Source organism: Ursus americanus, chromosome 26, assembly GCF_024610735.1.
Source record: "Ursus americanus isolate L20-20 chromosome 26, mUrsAme1.1.p, whole genome shotgun sequence".
NCBI lineage: Eukaryota > Metazoa > Chordata > Mammalia > Carnivora > Ursidae > Ursus > Ursus americanus.
Genome location: NC_142152.1, coordinates 5,510,631 through 5,530,965, shown reverse-complemented (window position 1 = coordinate 5,530,965; position 20,335 = coordinate 5,510,631). Strand labels below are relative to the sequence as shown.

At 39.8% G+C, this 20,335-nt stretch overlaps 1 protein-coding gene and 1 pseudogene across 2 annotated transcripts in view; both read right to left on the bottom strand.

Moving 5' to 3' along the window:
• Positions 1–20,335, bottom strand: part of TXNDC16 (thioredoxin domain containing 16) — a 107,908-nt gene that overhangs the window by 55,731 nt on the left and 31,842 nt on the right. For both annotated transcript variants that reach the window (XR_006781961.2, XM_045810385.2), the window contains exons 7-9: positions 16,076–16,197; positions 10,826–10,916; positions 325–475 (exon numbers count right to left, since the gene is read on the bottom strand). Coding sequence is in view for 1 of the 2 variants with exons in the window: in XM_045810385.2 (XP_045666341.2) it covers positions 325–475; positions 10,826–10,916; positions 16,076–16,197 (364 nt within the window). In the remaining variant the exon portion in view is untranslated. The remainder of the gene's footprint in view (positions 1–324; positions 476–10,825; positions 10,917–16,075; positions 16,198–20,335) is intronic.
• On the bottom strand, positions 17,845–19,586 carry LOC123800591 (leucine-rich repeat transmembrane neuronal protein 1-like; annotated as a pseudogene).

Here is a 20,335-nt window from a genome sequence, read left to right as displayed (position 1 = left end):
GTATGTGTGAATTAAAACTTAATAAATTTTATGTATGAATTACCTAATATATTAAAATAAGAAGCATATGGGGCGCCTGGGTGGCTCAGTCAGCTGAGCCTCCGACTCTTGGTTTTGACTCAGGTCATGATCTCAGGGCCATGGAGTCAGGTCCAGCATTGGGCTCCACACTCAACGTGGAGTGTGATTGGGATTCTCTCTCTCTCTGCCTCACCCCTTTCCCTGCTTATGCATGCTCTCTCTCTCTCTCTCTCCCTCAAAACAAATAAATAAAATCTTTAAAAAATAATAAAAATAAAATAAAAATAATAAAATAAAACATACCACCAGAGGCGCTTCCATTGTCTTAATAAATCGATGAATATTCAGTGTGGTTAGCGGCCATTCCATCAGTGTTCTTCTACATTGTTCGGTCAAATCCAAGACTTGTTTACAATGAAAAAAGTAGAGATGTGCATTTTCGATATCCTCAGTGCTACAAATTAAAAATTAGGGACAGTCTCACTTGAAGAAGTTCAATGTGTTATCTTTCTACCATCCAGAAAGACATAGTTCCAAATATCTTTAACTCTCATGCTTTTGAATTACTGTTCTAGTAAAAATCTTAAACAGTAAAACAAAATAAAATGAACCTAAGCATTAAAAAAAGATATAAACGGTTTTAGAGTTGTATAAGCAAATTTTTTTCCTAAACTTTTTCATATGGTAGCTTCTAAATTAGGTTATAGACAGGTCCACACAATTTTTTTTTTTTAAATAAAAGACTGTCACCTTGAGGACAAGGAGATTATCTTCGAATGTAGTTGCTTTTCTAGATCCATGCTAAATAAAGCCTTGTAACACAAATTTTCTAGGTTTAATTTAAACTCAAATCTGTTTTGAATAAACTTCAGCCAAAACATGTCTTAAGATAGAAACCATGTGACAGTTTGTGGGAGTTTGTGAGTTTGTATCTGAAATATTACAAAACTCAGCAAATATGGTTTATAATTTGAGTTCTGGCATCCCTTCAATATGAGAATTCAAAGATAAACTTATAGTGGGTAAGTAAGGTTTGCCAAAATTAAAATAGCATTTTAAAAATCTCCATATGGCATTAGCAGGGTTTGGCAAAATACTGCAAATTTTTATTTTTTTAAAAAGTTATTTTAATTCTTGATACATGCTCACACTGAGAGATGAGGTTCACTGATTTCAAATTTAATTACAAACTAATTTCTAGTAGATTTAATGATTAAAGAAACAATCAAATATTACTTAAAGCCTACTCTGTGTTAGGCCCTGTACCAAATACAAAAGACTAAGATGAATAAGATGATTCAAATCCTTAAGGGGCTTAAAGGAAATACATTTAGTTTTTTAAAATGTAGTCTGTGAGTGCTATAATATACAAAGTACTATGAGAAACAAAGAACTATTTCCTTCTGCCTCAAGTCAGAGAGAAGAAGGAAAGGGAAAGGAAGATCACAGAGTTAAAAACAGAGAATGACTTCTCCAAGAAGATAAGACAAATGGGTACTTCAGACAAAGAAATTATACTGCCAAGGCCCAATTAAAGCACTGAACTTTTGAACTCTTTTTTTTTTAAGATTTTATTTATTTATTTGACAGAGAGAGAGCCAGCGAGAGAGGGAACACAAGCAGGGGAAGTGGGAGAGGAAGCAGCAGGCTCCCAGCAGAGGAGCCTGATGTGGGGCTCTATCCCAGAACGGTGGGATCACGCCCTGAGCCGAAGGCAGACGCCTAACGACTGTGCCACCCAGGTGCCCCAACTTTTGAACTCTTAAACTCAAAGTACTTAACTTTTGAACTATTTAGGGTCTCATATAGTCATGTATATTAAAAGTAAATAGTCACGTATATTAAAAGTAAAGTATTGAAAGCAGGAGGACCCAGCTGAGGTTGAACATCCTATCATAAATTCTGAAACAATAAAGTAATTTTGGAAAGTTATTTAATCAGAGATCATTGGTTGTAGGTAACAGAAACCAAAAAGGGGGCTTACTGGAAGTGTAGAAGTACATATTATAGAACACAAGGAAAATTCAAGTAATTGGATCAGCAAGAGTTCAAGGAACCTTCCTTTTGCCATTAATAGTTTTCAGCTCCCAACTCTCTTTATAAACACAACTTTCTCTGCTTTACTCCTACATGGCCAAAACATTCCTATAAGCAAAGCAGCCAAAACACTGTATAATCCCATTTCTCCATGCCCAAATCCAAGTTCCTGGGAGAGGGGCTCTCATTTGCTCAGGTAAGTCAGTGGGCTGGTTGACCCTAGATCAGGTGGCCACCTCTGATCTGACAGTAATATGTGTGGGGTGAAGGGGTAACATCCTTGGGCTATACACAGATTCTTTAAGAGAGGAGTATGGGGAGGTAACAGAAAGTTCTGGTGTCCCCATGGCATGCCACCTCTTATACTACCTATCCTATACACCTTCCTTAACCAACATATAATTTCAAACAAATTCAGGACCAACATGATGTAATGATTAATATATTAGACTTATCCAGTGTTACAGCTCCAGCAACCAGAATAGTGTCTAGCACATAGAAGGCATTCAATATTTGCTGAATAAAAGAATGAACAAATGAAAGAAAAAATGCATTCACCTCTCTCCCATTAGGAGACAACCCAAAGTTATAGCCAACTATGTCACAAAACTACTGTACTCTGAATGCATGGTCCCTCCCTGTCATACCAGGTCTAAGTAGGACTCCTCACCATCTTGCTATCCATGAATAGATGAGTACTAAAACATCTCCAATGTATCAAATACACAAAAAGTATAGAAAAAAAAGAGAGAGAGAGAGAGAGAGAAAGTAACTGGACATTTTAAAATTCTCATTTTAAAAAATAGGGGAAAGTAAAAACCCTTCCAGAACATTACCATGTTTAGCCATAGATCAGAATATGCTATGTATATATAGTATAGCTTGCTGACTAGATTTTGTAAGATAAACGATAGGACCTATATCTTGCTAATAAATAAATAAATACCCTTCTGTGTTTTAAGCATGTCACCTTTATTTGCAACTCTTCATCACCTGAAAAATAAAGAAGCTAGTAGCACAAAAAAAAAGTACAAACAATTAACCCTCAGCAAAAGTGTGGGGCTACCATAGAATTGCCATGAGATGAGAATAACCAGGCTTCCCCCACTCTGGGACGGGAAACTGGAAGTCTACCTTGGGAGTAGCAAAGCAGCTGACTAAACCACTGCTTATCGTATCCTGAGACTCAGTGACTTACAGCAAGCTTTGCGGTACTGTCAGCACAAGTCCCACAATGTTAAAAATATTAATTTTTATAAAAAACAGTAATCATGCGTCAAAGTTTTAATTCATTAACGAGGGAATCAGCAGAATGACAGTTCAATCAGAAGTGCTGAATGAGAAAAGGAATGCTGGCTAATGTACAGAGCAGTAAAAACATAACTTCTCTTTGCAACTTTATTCCCCAGCTACCCCCCTCCTCCCAAAAAATCATTTCACTTTATCAGCTTTCTATGCACTAACCTTTACATTTACAGAGTTGTAAAATGTCTGGGATTTAATTAATTGTGTGTGGTTTCATCAAATAGTCTGTTTTCCAAGAGGTTAGCAGGAGGGCTAATTAAAAAGTCCAGAATGGTTGGGGCATGTGGGTGGTTCAGTTAAGTATCTGCCTTCGGCTCAGGTCATGATCGGTCCTGGGATCAAGTCCCATATCGGGCTCCCTGCTCAGCAGGGAGTCTGCTTCTCCCTCTCCCTCTCCCCTTGCTTGTGCTCACTCTCTGACAAGTAAATAAATAAAATCTTAAAAAAAAAAAAAAAAAAAAAACTTGGGGCACCTGGGTGGCTCAGTGGGTGAAGCATCTGCCTTTGGCTCAGGTCATGATCCCAGGGTCCTGGGATTGAGTCCCACATCGGGCTCCTTGCTCATCAGGGAGCCTGCTTCCCCCTCTGCCTGCCACTCCCCCTGCTTGTGCGCTCTCTCTCTTTCTCTGACAAATAAATAAATAAAATCTTTGTTAAAATAAAATAAAATAAAATAAAATGAAATAAAAAACTTGCATGTTATAAAAGGTCACACGATCACCATTTTGCCTTGCTTTGTATTAATTTTCCTGAAGAGTATTTTGAGGCAAAGTCTTTAAAATACACTGGTTATTCCCTGTGTCTATAAGTACCAAAGAAAAGAAAAACATCAACTCTAGTTTGCCGAGGCAAAAAGTCAAAAGAAGGCCTCTACCTAAAACTGTAAGCTAGAAACTAGACAAGAAAAATAAACATTTAAAAGACTTTGCTCAAAAACTGTACTTAAATATATTTAAGACTATTCTGACAAAGTGACTTACAGAACTATCGGAAAGAACTTGTGGGGGCAGGAGTTAAGATGGAGGAGGAGTAGGGGACCCCTCTTTCAGCTTCGGAGCGCCTGCGAACCACACTGAGATGGAGCTCCGGAGCGCGCGAGGGCGACTGCAGTGTTAGAAACACAAAGGACAGAAACGCGCCGGCCCTGGAAGTGAGGGCTGGGACGCCGGGTGTGGGGCGCACATCCCGGATGCTGCAGGGTTGAGCAGCACCAACAGTAACAGAGTTACAGAGGCCAGAACATCAGTGGAGAACGGTCCGCGATCCCTCTGTTCTGAGACAGAGGCTGAGATTTGGCAACTGCTGCTCTGACTCTCAGAAGAGGCACAACAAACCGCCAGGGAAAGCACCAGAGAACAAAAGCCTGGAAATACCGGCTCACAGTGTGCCCATCCCCATCCCCCCCTCGCAGGGGACACAGAGACTCTACCCAAACAGGGTTGACTGAGTATTGGCGCGGCAGGCCCCTCCCCCAGAAGGCAGGCTGAAAAATCAAGAACCCCACATCCCTAAGGTCCCTATAAAACAAGTGCGCACTGCCTGGGTCCCGGTCAATAATTTGGGCTCTGGACAACCCCACAACCTCTCCTCATCAGAATGACGAGAAGGAGAAGTCCCCCCCAGCAAAGAAAAGACAATGAGTCTGTGGCCTCTGCCACAGAACTAATGGATATGGATATAACCAAATTATCAGAAATGGAGTTCAGAGTAACAATGGTCAAGATGATGTGTAGACTTGAAAAAAGTATTAACGAAAATGTTAATGAGAATATAGAATCTCTAAGGGCAGAAATGAGAGCAAATCTGGCAGAAAATAAAAATTCTATGAACCAAATGCAGTCAAAACTAGAGGCTCTGACGGCCAGGGTGAATGAGGCAGAAGGATGTATCTGCGAATTGGAGGATGGGTTAGTAGAAGAGAAAGCTAAAATAGAAACTTGGCTCAAAAAAATCCAATCTCAAGAATGTAGGTTATGGGAGATTACTGACTCAATGAAACGTTCCAATGTCAGAATCATTGGCATCCCCGAGGGGGTGGAGAAAAACAGAGGTCTAGAAGAGATATTTTAACAAATTGTAGCTGAAAACTTCTCTAATCTAGCAAGGGAAACAAACATTCGTGTCCAAGAGGCAGAGAGGACCCCTCCCAAGCTCAACCACGACAAACCTACGCCACGTCACGTCATAGTGCATTTCACAAACATTAGATCCAAGGATACAGTATTGAAAGCGGCCAGGGCAAAGAAATTTCTCATGTACCAAGGCAAAGGTATTAGAATTACGTCAGACCTGTCTACACAGACCTGGAATGAGAGAAAGGGTTGGGGGGACATTTTTAAAGCTCTTTCAGAGAAAAACATGCAGCCAAGGATCCTTTATCCAGCAAGGCTGTCATTCAGAATTGATGGTGAAAGCAGCCAAGGGAAAGAAATTTCTCACGTACCAAGGCAAAGGTATCAGAATTACGTCAGACCTGTCTACACAGATCTGGAATGAGAGAAAGGGTTGAGGGGGGGCATTTTTAAAGCTCTTTCAGAGAAAAACATGCAGCCAAGGATCCTTTATCCAGCAAGGCTGTCATTCAGAATTGATGGAGAAATAAAGACCTTCCAGAATCGCCAGTCACTAACCAATTTCGTAACCACGAAACCAGCCCTACAGGAGATATTAAGGGGGAGGGTTCTATAAAAGTAAAAAGGCCCCAAGAATGATACAGAACAGAAAGTCATAGTCTATAGAAACAAAGACTTTACAGGCAACATGGCATCATTAAAATCATATCTCTCAATAATCAGTCTCAATGTAAATGGCCTAAATGCTCCCATAAAGCACCACAGGGTTGCAGACTGGATAAAAAGACATGACCCATCTATTTGCTGTCTACAAGAGACTAATTTTGGACCTAAAGATACATCCAGACTGAAAGTAAAGGGATGGAATACCATCTTTCATGCCAATGGACCTCAAAAGAAAGCTGGGGTAGCAATTCTCATATCAGACAGGTCGGATTTTAAACTAAAGACCATAGTTAGACATACAGAAGGGCACTATATTATTCTTAAAGGATGTATCCAACAAGTGGATATGACAATTATAAATATATATATGCGACCCAACAGGGGAGCAGCAAGATACACAAGCCAACTCTTAACCACAATAAAGAGACATATAGATAAAAATTCATTAATAGTAGGGGACCTCAACACTCCACTATCAGAAATAGAGCACCTAAGCAGAAAATTGACAAAGAAACAAGAGCTTTGAATGCCACACTCGACGAGTTGGACCTCATAGATATATATAGAACACTACACACCAGAACCAAAGAATACTCATTCTATTCTAATGCCCATGGAACATTCTCAAGAATAGACCATGTTCTGGGTCACAAAACAGGTCTCAACTGATACCAAAAGACTGAAATTATTCCCTCATATTCTCAGACCACAACGCTTTGAAATTGAAACTCAACCACAAGGAAAAATTTGGAAGAAACTCAAACAGTTGGAGACTAAGAACCATCCTGCTCAAGAATGATTCGATAAACCGGGAAATCAAAAATCAATTTAAACAATTTATGAAGAACAACAAAAATGAAAACACAACGGTCCAAAACCTATGGGATACTGCAAAGGCAGTCCTAAGGGGGAAATACATAGCCATCCAAGCCTCACTCAAAAGAATAGAAAAATCTAAAATGCAGTTTTTATATTCTCACCTCAAGAAGCTGGAACAGCAACAGAGGGACAGGCCTAATCCACGCACGAGGAAGCAGTTGACCAAGATTAGAGCAGAAATCAATGAATTAGAAACCAGGAGCACAGTAGAGCAGATCAACAGAACTAGAAGCTGGTTCTTTGAAAGAGTAAATAAAATTGACACACCGCTGGCAAGACTTATCCAAAAGAATAGAGAAAGGACCCAAATTAATAAAATTATGAATGAAAGGCGAGAGGCCACAACCAACACCAATGAAATTGGAAGGATTATTAGAAACTTTTATCAACAGCTTTATGCCAATAAGTTAAGCAATCTGGAAGAGATGGAGGCCTTCCTGGAAACCTATAAACTACCAAAAATGAAACAGGAAGAAATTGATTTTTTAAACAGGCCAATTAATTATGAAGAGATTGAGTCAGTGATAAACAACCTTCCAAATAACAAAACTCCAAGCCCGGACGGTGTTCCTGGGGAATTCTACCAAACATTCAAAGAAGAAATAATACCTATTCTCCTAAAGCTATTTCAAAAAATAGAAACAGAAGGAAAGCTACCAAACTCATTCTATGAGGCCAATATTACCTTGACTCCCAAACCAGGCAAAGACCCCATCAAAAAGGAGAATTACAGACCGATTTCCCTAATGAATATGGATGCCAAAATCCTCAACAAGATCCTGGCTAATAGAATCCAACAGTACATTAAAAGGATTATCCATCATGACCAAGTGGGATTCATCCCTGGGATGCAAGGGTGGTTCAACATTCGCAAATCTATCAGTGTCATAGACGTTATCAGCAAGAAAAAAGCCAAAAATCATATGATTCTCTCAACAGATGCAGAAAAAGCATTTGACAAAATACAGCATCCCTTCCTGATTAAAACCCTTCAGAGTGTAGGGATAGAGGGCACATTCCTCAATCTCATAAAAATCATCTATGAAAAGCCTACAGCAAATATCATTCTCAATGGGGAAAAGCTGGAAGCCTTTCCCTTAAGATCAGGAACATGACAAGGATGCCCACTCTCGCCACCACTATTCAACATAGTACTTGCAACAGCAATCAGACAACAAAAAGGGATAAAAGGTATCCAAATTGGCAAAGAAGAAGTCAAACTGTCTCTCCACAGATGACATGAAACTCTATATGGAAAACCCAAAAGAAGCCACTCCCAAACTATTAGAAGTTATAGAGCAATTCAGTAATGTGGCGGGATACAAAATCAATGCTCAGAAATCAGTTGCATTTCTATACACGAATAACGAGACTGAAGAAAGAGAAATTAGGGAATCCATCCCATTTACAATAGCAACAAAAATCATACATTACCTTGGAATTAACTTAACCAGAGATGTAAAGGATCTATATTTTAGAAACTACAAATCACTCTTGAAAGACACTGAAGAAGACACAAAAAGATGGAAAAATATTCCATGCTCATGGATTAGAAGAATTAACATAGTTAAAATGTCCATGCTACCCAGAGCAATCTACACTTTCAATGCTATCCCGATCAAAATACCAATGACATTTTTCAAAGAACTGGAACAAATAGCCCTTAAATTTGTATGGAACCAGAAAAGGCCCCAAATTGCCAAGGAACTGTTGAAAAGGAAAAACAAAGCCGGGGGCATCACAATGCCGGATTTCGAGCTGTACTACAAAGCTGTGATCACAAAGACAGCATGGTACTGGCACAAAAACAGACACATAGACCACTGGAACAGAATAGAGAGCCCAGAAATGGACTCTCAGCTCTTTGGGCAAATAATTTTTGATAAAGCAGGAAAAAACATCCGGTGGAAAAAAGACAGTCTCTTCAATAAATGGTGCTGGGAAAATTGGACAGCTACATGCAAAAGAATGAAACTTGACCACTCTCTCACACCATGCACAAAGATAAACTCCAAATGGATGAAAGACCTCGATGTGAGACAGGAATCCATCAAAATCTTAGAGGAGAGCATAGGCAGCAACCTCTACGACATCAGCCAAAGCAACCTTTTTCATGACACATCTCCAAAGGCAAGAGAAACAAAAGATAAAATGAACTTGTGTGACTTCATCAAGATAAAAAGTTTCTGCACAGCCAAGGAAACAGTCAAAAAAACTAAGAGGCAAGCCACGGAATGGGAGAATATATTTGCAAACGATACTACAGATAAAAGACTGGTATCCAAGATCTACAAAGAACTTCTCAAACTCAATACATGAGAAACAAATAATCAAATCATAAAATGGGCAGAAGATATGAACACTTTTCCAATGAAGACATACAAATGGCTAACAGACACATGAAAAAATGTTCAAAATCATTAGCCATCAGGGAAATTCAAATCAAAACCACACTGAGATACCACCTTACGCCAGTTAGAATGGCAAAAATAGACAAGGCAAGAGACAACAATTGTTGGAGAGGATGTGGAGAAAGGGGATCCCTCCTACATTGTTGGTGGGAATGCAAGTTGGTACAGCCACTCTGGAAAACAGTGTGGAGGTCCCTTAACAAGTTAAAAACTGATCTACCCTATGATCCCACAATTGCACTACTGGGTATTTACCCCAAAGATACAGACGTAGTGAAGAGAAGGGCCATATGCACCCCAATGTTCATAGCAGCATTGTCCACAATAGCTAAATCGTGGAAGGAGCCGAGATGCCCTTCAACAGATGACTGGATTAAGAAGTTGTGGTGCATATAGACAATGGAATATTATTCAGCTATCAAAAAGAACGAATTCTCAACATTTGCTGCAACATGGGCAGCCCTGGAGGAGATAATGCTAAGTGAAATAAGTCAAGCAGAGAAAGACAATTATCATATGGTTTCTCTCATCTATGGAACATAAGAACTAGGAAGGTCGGTAGGAGAAGAAAGGGATAAAGAAAGGGGGGGGTAGGGGCGCCTGGGTGGCACAGCGGTTAAGCGTCTGCCTTCGGCTCAGGGCGTGATCCCGGCGTTATGGGATCGAGCCCCACATCAGGCTCTTCCACTATGAGCCTGCTTCTTCCTCTCTCACTCCCCCTGCTTGTGTTCCCTCTCTGGCTGGCTGTCTCTATCTCTGTCAAACAAATAAAATCTTTTTTTAAAAAAAAAGGCAGGTTATCATAAGGGGGAGTGAAGCATGAGAGAGTATGGACTCTGAGAAACAAACTGAGGCCTCGGAGGGGAGGCGGGTAGGGGAATGGGATAGGCTGGTGATGGGTAGTAAGGAGGGCACGTATTGCATGGTGCACTGGGTGTTATACGCAACTAATGAATCATCGAACATTACATCAAAAACCAGGGATGTACTGTACGATGACTAACATAATAAAAAAATATTTAAAAAATAAAAATAAAATAAAATAAAATAAAATAAAATAAAATAGATGAAGCATAAAAAAAAGAAAGAAAGAACTTCTGGAACTTAGTTATCAAAGCTGTTATTTTACTACCTATCTGATCACTGTGGGAGATCTATTCCTAAAATACCTAAAATTCCAGGATCACATATTGTGGCTTATCCGTATTTTCCTTGTTCACCTTAGCCTAACATCACCTCTGCACATTTAATTTCATTTGTAGACTGTAGAATGGCAGACAATAATAATGATGGAGATTTCCAGTTTCATTTATATATTCACATGTGCTTACAATTCCCCTCGAAGTCCATGATGCGAGAGTCTGATGGAGATGGTGAATAAGTAATGTGAAAGAAGCAAACTTAAAACCGTTGACATATGCCTCTTGTACATACCCAATACTTTCCAAAAGGGCAGTTTCCGTGGTTAGCACAAACTTGTATGTGGTCCCATAGACAAAGGCAGTTTCCATGACCGCCCTGTGCTCTGAAGAAAAGATAAGAGAGTTGGGAGACACGAGAAGTTAGTTTTTGTGACTCTCTCTGAATATTGCCCTATACCCTTTTAGGCTCTATTATAAAGAAAAATTCCTTGTAGGGAATCCCAGTCAAGAAAATGCAGTTTAAGAATTTATGAAAAGTCCATTCTATTCAAGGAAAGAGAAGAGTTAATAGGAAATAGAAACGAGTTATACTTGAGAATATAACATGTGACAAGTCTGTGATAGTTTTCTCCTCATAGTAGGGAAGAGACTATGCATCCACCAACCAATTTTTATAGATTATATTTTATATATGTATATGCCTGCTTATTGTTTCTGGCTTGGTTTTTTGTTTATCAAACTTATAGTTTAAAAAGAAACAATTCTACAAAACATATTAAGAAAAACAATAATTTCTCCCCCACCCCCACCCCATTTCCAATTCCCAAGAGACAGCAGCTTTCAATTCTTTTACTGTTTCTTTTGGTATTTACCTCCAAGTCTTTAAATGACATTCTTACACTCTTATTTTCTGATTTTTTAAAGTGTTATTAATCTATTGACTTCCCACTATGGCAGATGATAACTTAGCTCTTTCCCAAAACCTCACTCCACAAACACACACACTTCTGTCCCCTCAATAATCCCAAATGAGTTCTAATTTTTATTAGTTCAATTATCTGTCTTTACATTGTCATAACTCAGTAAATACTACTTACAAGTGAGCCACAGAGTGCAAAATGAACATTTCTCCTTTTTTGGGCAACTTTTTCACCAGCTATAACTTTTTAATTTGTTTAAACTTATTTCTAATTTATTTCTAAATTCTTCCACTACTGGTGAGCGCTCTCAATACTTCAAATAGATCAGGCACACTAGCAATTCCTCTCCCTGGAGACATTTCTGCAGAGCTTATGGCTTTGCTGCAGTACAGACTACTGCACCTGGGCCTGCTACACAGCTTCAATCCTGGGAACTCACTACTCACGTCTGCATCATCCTGGGGATTCTCTTACTCTTTCTCTTATGCAGGGTCCTTTGGCCTGTAATCCACATCCTCTTGACTGATTGGCTCCCTTGCTCCCATTCTCTAGCACCTTCTTGTGAGAGGATATATGAAATACACGTTTTGTGACCTTACACTTCTGAAAGTGTCTTTATTCCATATTTTAACTATAGTTGTCTGCATACTGAATTCTACCTTCAAGTCATTTCCCCTGAGAATTCTGAAAGCATTGCTCCATTTTCTTCAGTTTCTAGGGCTGCAACTGAGAAGTCCAATGCAATTCTGATTCTTGATCCTTTAACTGTATCTTTCCCTCCCTTCCTTCCATCCTTCCTTCCGTCCTTCCTTCCCTCCCTTCTCTTTCTTTCCTTCTTCCCTCCCTCTCTCTCTTTCTTTCTTGAAGCTTTTAGAACAGTGTTTGTTCCCAATATTCTGAAACTGCAAAATGAAATGCTTTGGCGTGGCTCTATACTCATCCATTATGCTGGAATTCAACGAGCCCTTTCAACCTGGAAGCTCAAATCCTTCAGTTCTTGGAAATTTTCTCGAAGTATTTACTTGAAGCATTTCTTCCTTTCCATTTTATTTTATTTTCCCTTTTCTCTTCACTGCCATTTCTAGGCAGTCATCTTCCCCTCCCCCACTGAATCTTCTACTACGCGAGTTGAGTTCCATCAGAGTATTCCACTCACCATTCTGCCTTGGAGCCATCTACCACCCCAGCCAGAAACAAGCACCCCCATTCCACAAAAAAAAATTTAGCTTCTGTCACACTGTCATTCTCTCTAATACTATTCCCTCATAATCCTTGGAGATTTTATTATCCCCATAGATGATACTTGCAAATCCTAGCCTCTCAGTCTTTGGTCCTCTCTGGAGATTCCAGTGATCTCTCTTCAAGTCTACCTTAACCATTCGCTGCTATGGTCCCACACCGGGCCTTGTAATTACCAATCACTTGCAAACCCCTCCAAAATCTCAATGTCTAGCATACCCTTGACCCCCTCCTTCCATAAACACACACACCCCTCCATCTTCAGGTCATTCTGTCTAGCACATAATCCTCCAGGAATTACAGTCCTATCACTTTCACTGTCCTCCATTCCTTCAGGTTTTCTCTTCCCTCTTAACCTAGCTTACATTCCAAGGTCAGTCTTTATAATCACTCCCCTGCCTTTCTGGCTAAAACACAATCCAGGTTAAATCAGATACACTGCTTATTCTGTACTTACACCTATAAAAGTAAACATGGCTGGAGGGAAAGACAAAACAAACACCTTTTAGCATCACCACACTAATGATCTGACTTTTTTATTTATTTATTTATTTATTTATTTATTTATTTATTTATTTATTTATTTGAGAGAGAGAAAACACACGAACAGGGGAAGGGACAGAGGGAGAGGATCTTAAGCAGACTCCATGCTTATGCAGGACATGATCCCACAACCCTAAGATCATGACCTGAGCCGAAATCAAGAGTCTAACACTTTAGGACCACCCAGGAGCCCCATGATCTCACTTTAGATTACTGATATCAACTATTATTGTTGCCTGGCAACCATTCTTTTTTTTTTAAGATTTTATTTATTTATTTGAGAAAGAGAGAGAGAGAGGACGAGCAGGCAGATAGGGGCAGGGCACAGGGAGAGGGAGAGAGAGAATCTTAAGCAGATTCCCCACTGATTGTGGAGCCCCACACAGGGCTTGATCTCAGGACCCTGAGATCATGACCTGAGCTGAAATCAAGAGTCAGACACTTAATCTAGACTGAACCATCCAGACGCCCCAACCATTCTTTATTTTCAGGCCTTCTAAAACAACTACTTCATCTCTTCTCTCCTCAAACTATCTGATGATTTTATTTTTATTTCACTGAGAAAACAGAGCCAGTTACAAAAGCAAAACCAAAAAAATTTCCACAAGCATATTTATCTGCCCACTTAACAAAACTGATGCCCATATTCTCTGTCTTCCCTCCTTCTACCATAGATGAATTTTCTGTGCTCCCAGCAAAGAACCACACCTCCCCTCATTCACTAGATTCCATCCCCTCTTGTCGACTCAAAGATGTTATTCCAGGGGCGCCTGGGTGGCTCAGTCGTTAAGCATCTGCCTTCGGCTCAGGGAGTAATTCCGGAGTCCTGGGACCGAGCCCCACATCAGGCTCCTCCGCTGGGAGCCTGCTTCTTCCTCTCCCACTCCCCCTGCCTGTGTTCCCTCTCTCGCTGGCTCTCTCTCTGTCAAATAAATAAATGAAATCTTAAAAAAAAAAAAAAAAAAAGATGTTATTCCAGTAATTCTCCCCGCGTTTTCCTCCATGCTATAGCTTCTGCTTTCTACTGGATCCTTCTTGTCAACATATATATATGCTTCTTAAGAAATTCTTCACTTGACCCACATACTCTTCAGCCACTGCCCCATTTTCCTCCTTCCCTTAACAGCAAAATTTCTCTAATTTCTCTATATTCACGGTCTCCAGTTGCTCTCTACCTATTCTCTTGTACCCCTATCAGGCACTTACCCTACCACTCTACAGAAACTGTGCTTGTCAAGGTCACCAACAAATTCCATAGTGCTAAGCATAATTAGGCCAACTGGCAGCTCCTATCTTAATTAACCTTTCAGCACCATTTGACACAACTGTTCCTATCTCTTCCTTAAAACCCTATCTTCACTTTGCTTCCTACCACACAGTCCATTCCTTCTGTCTCTTTATTGGTTCCGTCTCACTTCAGTGACCTGTAAATGTTGACGGATCTCAACAGTTCAGTCTTCTTCTCTTTCCCATCTAGCATCACTCGCTTTGTGATCTCTTCTGGTCCCACAGCTTTATCTCCCAAATTTATAACCTTAGTCTATATCTCCACCATCAAATGCAGACTAGTAGCATCCAATTACCTTGCTGATATCTCTCCTTGGATGTCTATGGGGTATTTCACAAGTATGATGTCCAAAAGTGAATTCCAGAGCTTCCTCTCCAAACTATTTTCAGTCTTCCCCACCTAGTTATCAGCAATTTCACCTTTCGGGTAACTCAAGCTAAAACCCCAGAGCCACCCTGGTCTCTGCTATTTCTCTCTCACTCCACAGCCAATATGTCAGCAAATTCAGTTAGTCCTACAACCAAAATACTGCTCAAGTTCAAATTTATTGCCACCCCCACTGCTAACACCATGATCCAAGCCACCCACCATTATCTCTCACCTGCCTTACTGCAATACCTTCCTAGTTTTCCTTCCTTATTCTACTATTCCTCCTTCCAGTCTATTCCAAACATTGTATTTCCTGTTAAAATACAAATCAGAGAGTTCTGGTTCCACTGTAGCAACGTAAACCCTCTCTAGCTCATCCTTCTCATTGATGACAATTACAAACTATGGACAATAACCTGAGAACCCTGTAAACAAAAACATGCTAATTGTAGAGTATTATTTTACAAGTATATTAAATTCAGTGGCATGCTATGTAGCCATCAAGCTTTATGTTTATAAAAATTGTGATTTCCAATAAGTGATTTTATTTCATAGACCATATACCATTTTTAAAATGTCTTGAACGTTTTGTATTAACATGATCAAGGTAAAACCATTAACAAATTAAAGTCCTGAAAGCATAACAATAATTTGTTCATAAGATGTTTATAAACTTCTTTACTACAAAATTACATAATTTTACATATTACAGCTCAAGGTGATGCTGTCAAAATTATATATTTTTTTTAAATCAGGAAAAAGTCAAATAGCGAATGTTAAAATAAAACAGAAAGCCATTCAGTCAACATTACTGAATACTGTAAACTACTATACCAGGTACCATGAGGACCACAAGGAAACAAAAATAGTAACTAAGGCTTATAGGACACTCCTATACATCAAAAACTATTTTAATTATTTGAATTCATTTGGTGCTCACAATAACCCTAAGAGACAGGCATAGTTATTTGCACCACCTTACTGATTAGGAAACTAAAGTTACATAAGTTGTGCAAGGTCATAGTGTAAGTCATGGGGGCAATCTGGCTCCAGGGTTTTTGTTCAATCACATTACTATGCTGCCTGCTTAAAGAAAGAAAACATAATGGTAAGGATGCTATTTTAAGTCCTTCGACATACTCAGACAAGTGCAGAGGCACAACAAAGATTAAAAGTTAAATACCTGGTGTTCCGATGGCTCTTACGTAGGAGAATGCAATGTTGGCTTTTCCTTTCAGAGCATTTTCTATGTTCTGAAGGTCTTCCAGAGTGGTAATATATTTTACTTCATTAAAAAGTAGAGAACTGAAATAAACAGAGATGTAATTGGTAGAAGAACCTGACACAGTTATTTAACACATGTTTTCAGTAAGTTAAAAAACCTCATCAAAAAAGAAACATAACTCTTTTGAACAAATTATCAGTAGTGAGAGCCTAAGCATTTTTTTAAAAAGATTTTATTTGAGAGAGAGAGAATGCATGAGCACAAGCAGGCGGAGGTGCAGAAGGAGAGGGAGAAGCAGACTCACTGCTGAGCAGGCAACCCAAGGCGAGACTCCATCCTAGGACCCTGGGATCATGACCTGAGTGGAAGGCAGACACTTAACCGACTGAGCCACTCAGGGACCCCAGAACCTAAGCATTTTAATACTGAATTATAATCACTCTCGCAATCATTTTTCTATACCTGAGAACATCAACCAGGAACAGTTGTGAGAAATAGTGCTCCTCCATCACAACTACCTTAATGTATTTAAGTTGTATTCACTAACATCCTACTCTGGCCCAATAATCCCTTAAACATCTCTCAGCCTTGAACATATTTGAGTCCTTTACACATCTAAACTGAAGGCTTTTTTTCACAGCATATAAGGCTCTGCATTATCTACTTCTCCATTTTGTTTTACCATTCCTCATGTCTGCCATACTTTAGACACACCTCAAGGCCTTTGAGCACACAGTTCTCTTTGCTGAAAACGATTCCCTCTGCTCCTTCTCATATATCTGGTCTCAGTTAAGACATCACTGCCTCAGAGAAACCTACCCTGTTAGTCCTCTGTAATTAGGTCTGTAGCATTTTTCTCTTTAATTTCACACTATTTGATCCTTTCTAGCACTTATCACAATTTATAATTGCTTATATATTTATTTACTTGTTTGTCCCTGCATCTCTTATTAAACTTTTACCTTCCTGAATCAAGGAGGTATTTTTTTACATTTGCATATTTTTAAAATTTGCATATTTTAATCACTACATCCATAACTTAGAATAGAGCCTCGTGCACTCTAAGTAATCAATAAATATTTGTTGAATGAAAGAAAAAGCAGGATCGGAATTATTTATTCTCATTCATTTGAAGAAATGCAAATCCAAAACAGAAGAGCTTACTTACTCAAAAATACATTTACAGAATTGAGGAGCCAGGAACAGAACGTAAAACAGGTCTCTTCATTCCTAATTCAATGATCTTTCCACCTGACCATAATTCTTCCAAATCATCTTTTCAATGTGTAAATCAGACTAATCAATCATATTTCTTCATCCAAAAGAATTTCCTTTTTAAATTTTCTACTTTTATGTAAATTATCTATCCCTAACAACTCATTCTACTTAATCCCCCGTGTGTGTGTGTGTGTGTGTGTGTGTGTGTGTGTGTGCGCGCGCGTGCGTGTTTTAGGCTAAAAAATTTGTTCCAAGTCCATAGACTTCTAGCAAACTGTCTCCAATAAATTAGTCAACCATAGTTTCCTCTTGTGGAAAGCATAGCACTTTCTGAGAATACAACAGTTCTTAAACTTTTTGGTCTCAAGATCCTTTTGTACCTTTAAAAATCACTGAGCTCCTCAAAGAGCTTTTGTTTATATAGGTTACATCTATACAGTTACCAAAATAGAAATCAAGACAGCAACCTAAAAATATTTGTTAATTCTTTTAAAAATAATAAACACTATTGCATATTAACACTGTATTTAAAAATAACTAAATTTTCCAAAACAAAAGAAAAATTTGGTGATAAGAGTGGCATTGTTTTATATTTTTGCAAATCTCTTTAATATTTGGGCTAAATAAAAGACAGCTGGATTCTCATATCTGCTTCTTCACGCAATCTGTTGTGACATCACACAATACATCGTACAGCCTCTGGAAACTGAATTCATAAAAGAATGAAAATGAAAAAGGCAAATAATGTCTTAGTATTATTATAAAACTACTGTGACTTCATGGATACCCTGAAATAGGTGTCCTAAATTATACTGGCTTACATATTGACCTATACATTATAGATTTCTTCAATTTTTTTAAAAGAAATGCAAAACTTAATCTTCTGTAATTCCCAAGGGTCCTGTTCTGTTTTTAAAAAAATATTTATCAAGCAGTACTATTTGCTAGATATTTTCATGTTTTCATTTAAATCCTCAATGGTATTAAACATTTTTTTGGTAAAAACTGTAAATGCTATTTTATTTTAAACATTTTCGTTTACAGAAAAAAATCAATGATTGGTACCTTTTTACACACTCAGATTTCTCAATATAGACAGATCTTCCTGTTGAGATATCCCCTTACAGTTTCAGTCAAGGAGCATATCAGAGCACAGACAAGGAGACCCAGCCTGGCGCGGGCAGGTCGCCCCGGCTGCCCAGACCTATTTGATAGTGCATGGGTTGAGTTCCACTGGAATAATCACACCTCGCATTCCCTTGCTGGCTGCTGGCGGCAGGTACAGCATCCATACTCACTGATGACCACCAGGGTCATCCATGTGGTTCAGTTTGTAATCAACGTAGTATTCCTGGGCAGACATGGCAGCCATCTGATGCATGGTCCATTTCTGCTTTCACTTTCTGTTCTGCATGACAAAGCACTGTCTGAGCTGCCTGAGGCTGGCTAAGAAACACTTCTAGGAGACAGAGAGCACCAGGACCATGATGAGGCAGGGGAAGATGAGGGCCATGGTGCCTGTGACTCCCTTGTAGATCTGCATGGTGTTCTCAGCATGCTCACTGCTGGGGAGAGGCACAGTAGCCGCTCCAGCGTGCCATCGAGCTGCCCCTCCCTGCCTTCGGCAAGCATGGTGGCCAGACTGGCTGGGAGCCCCAGGTCACTGTGGTTGTAACGGCCCAGAGCAGGTGGCCCTGGTGGACTCAGCCTCATCCTCGTACAGGTGGAAGGTGTACAAGGCATCTAGGATGTCTTCGCGTACCTCTGCACATACTCCTGGCTGGCGCACTGTGATTTGTCATCATAGCACCCCTGGAAGCTGCGGAGCCATGAGGCCAGACTGCACATATTGCACCCACAGTTCCATAGGTTCCTGGCCCGGATGATGCTCGTCAGTGATTTCCAAGAGTTGAGGATCCAGGGCTCAACACAGGTGAGGTAGTTGGAGTCCAGCTGCAGAGACTGCAGGTGCGGCAGGGTTTCAAACACACGGGGCTCCATGTACTTGATCTTATTGCCCAACAGGTCCATATTCTCCAGGTTCCAAACCCAGTCCAGCGAGCTAACCACAATGGCCACCTTGTCCCTCTCCAGGCAGAGGGAGTGCAGGGAGATGAAGCACGGGAAGTGGGCGGAATTCACGTTGACGCAGTCTGTGTGTTCCAGGTGCAGCCTGGTGAGCTTGAACAAGTCAGCAGAAGAGTTGCACGCCAGACTCCAGCTGACTGTATCCAATCTAAATATTCTTCATTATACACACAGGGATTATGTAACCTGTCCAGATCATAGTGGTAGTCACAGGTAGAGCTGAGATTCAAATCCAGGTCTTCTGACACTGAGTCCAGAACTTTCTAAAGTATGTCTATTACTGACCACACATAAATGGGAAACCAGGTGAAAAGGAGGGCAACTAATGAATGACAGGGGAGTCTCAGTGGCAATCTGGGTTGTTTGCTCCTTATACATTTTGGGTACCCTGTCCAGAATTACCCTTGAAATATTTCAATCCAGAGGGAGAGGACATGTAGTGAACTGAATTGGACTACCATGTAAATTCTAGGCTTGGAAATTACATCTGCCCATTTATCTTTATTGCTCTAGCAGCTCTAATCCATTTGCTGCAAAAATCATATCTGGGAGTACAAATCTCCCTAAACTTGTTTCTCAATAAAACTGGCAAATATAAATTAACAAAGCCAATGTTTGGAGGGGGCTCCTACCACATATCAGGCGTACTGCAAAGCACTCCACGGTAGTGGCAATTTTATCAGTTTGGGGACTGCCCAGCTCTGAACTCTTTTTTGCTTTGGGGATTTCCAGTTTTCTATTTTTTCACAGTGGGCAGAGCCCAATTCCCCCCTCCCCCACAAAAGCTAATAATACCATAAATTTGCTCTTCTAGGCTCCCTGCTGCAAAGCATGGCCATATGACCCAGAATCACTTGCCTGACATTCTGGATCGGGAGCCAGTGATGTAAAGAATAAGGGACAGTACAGAAT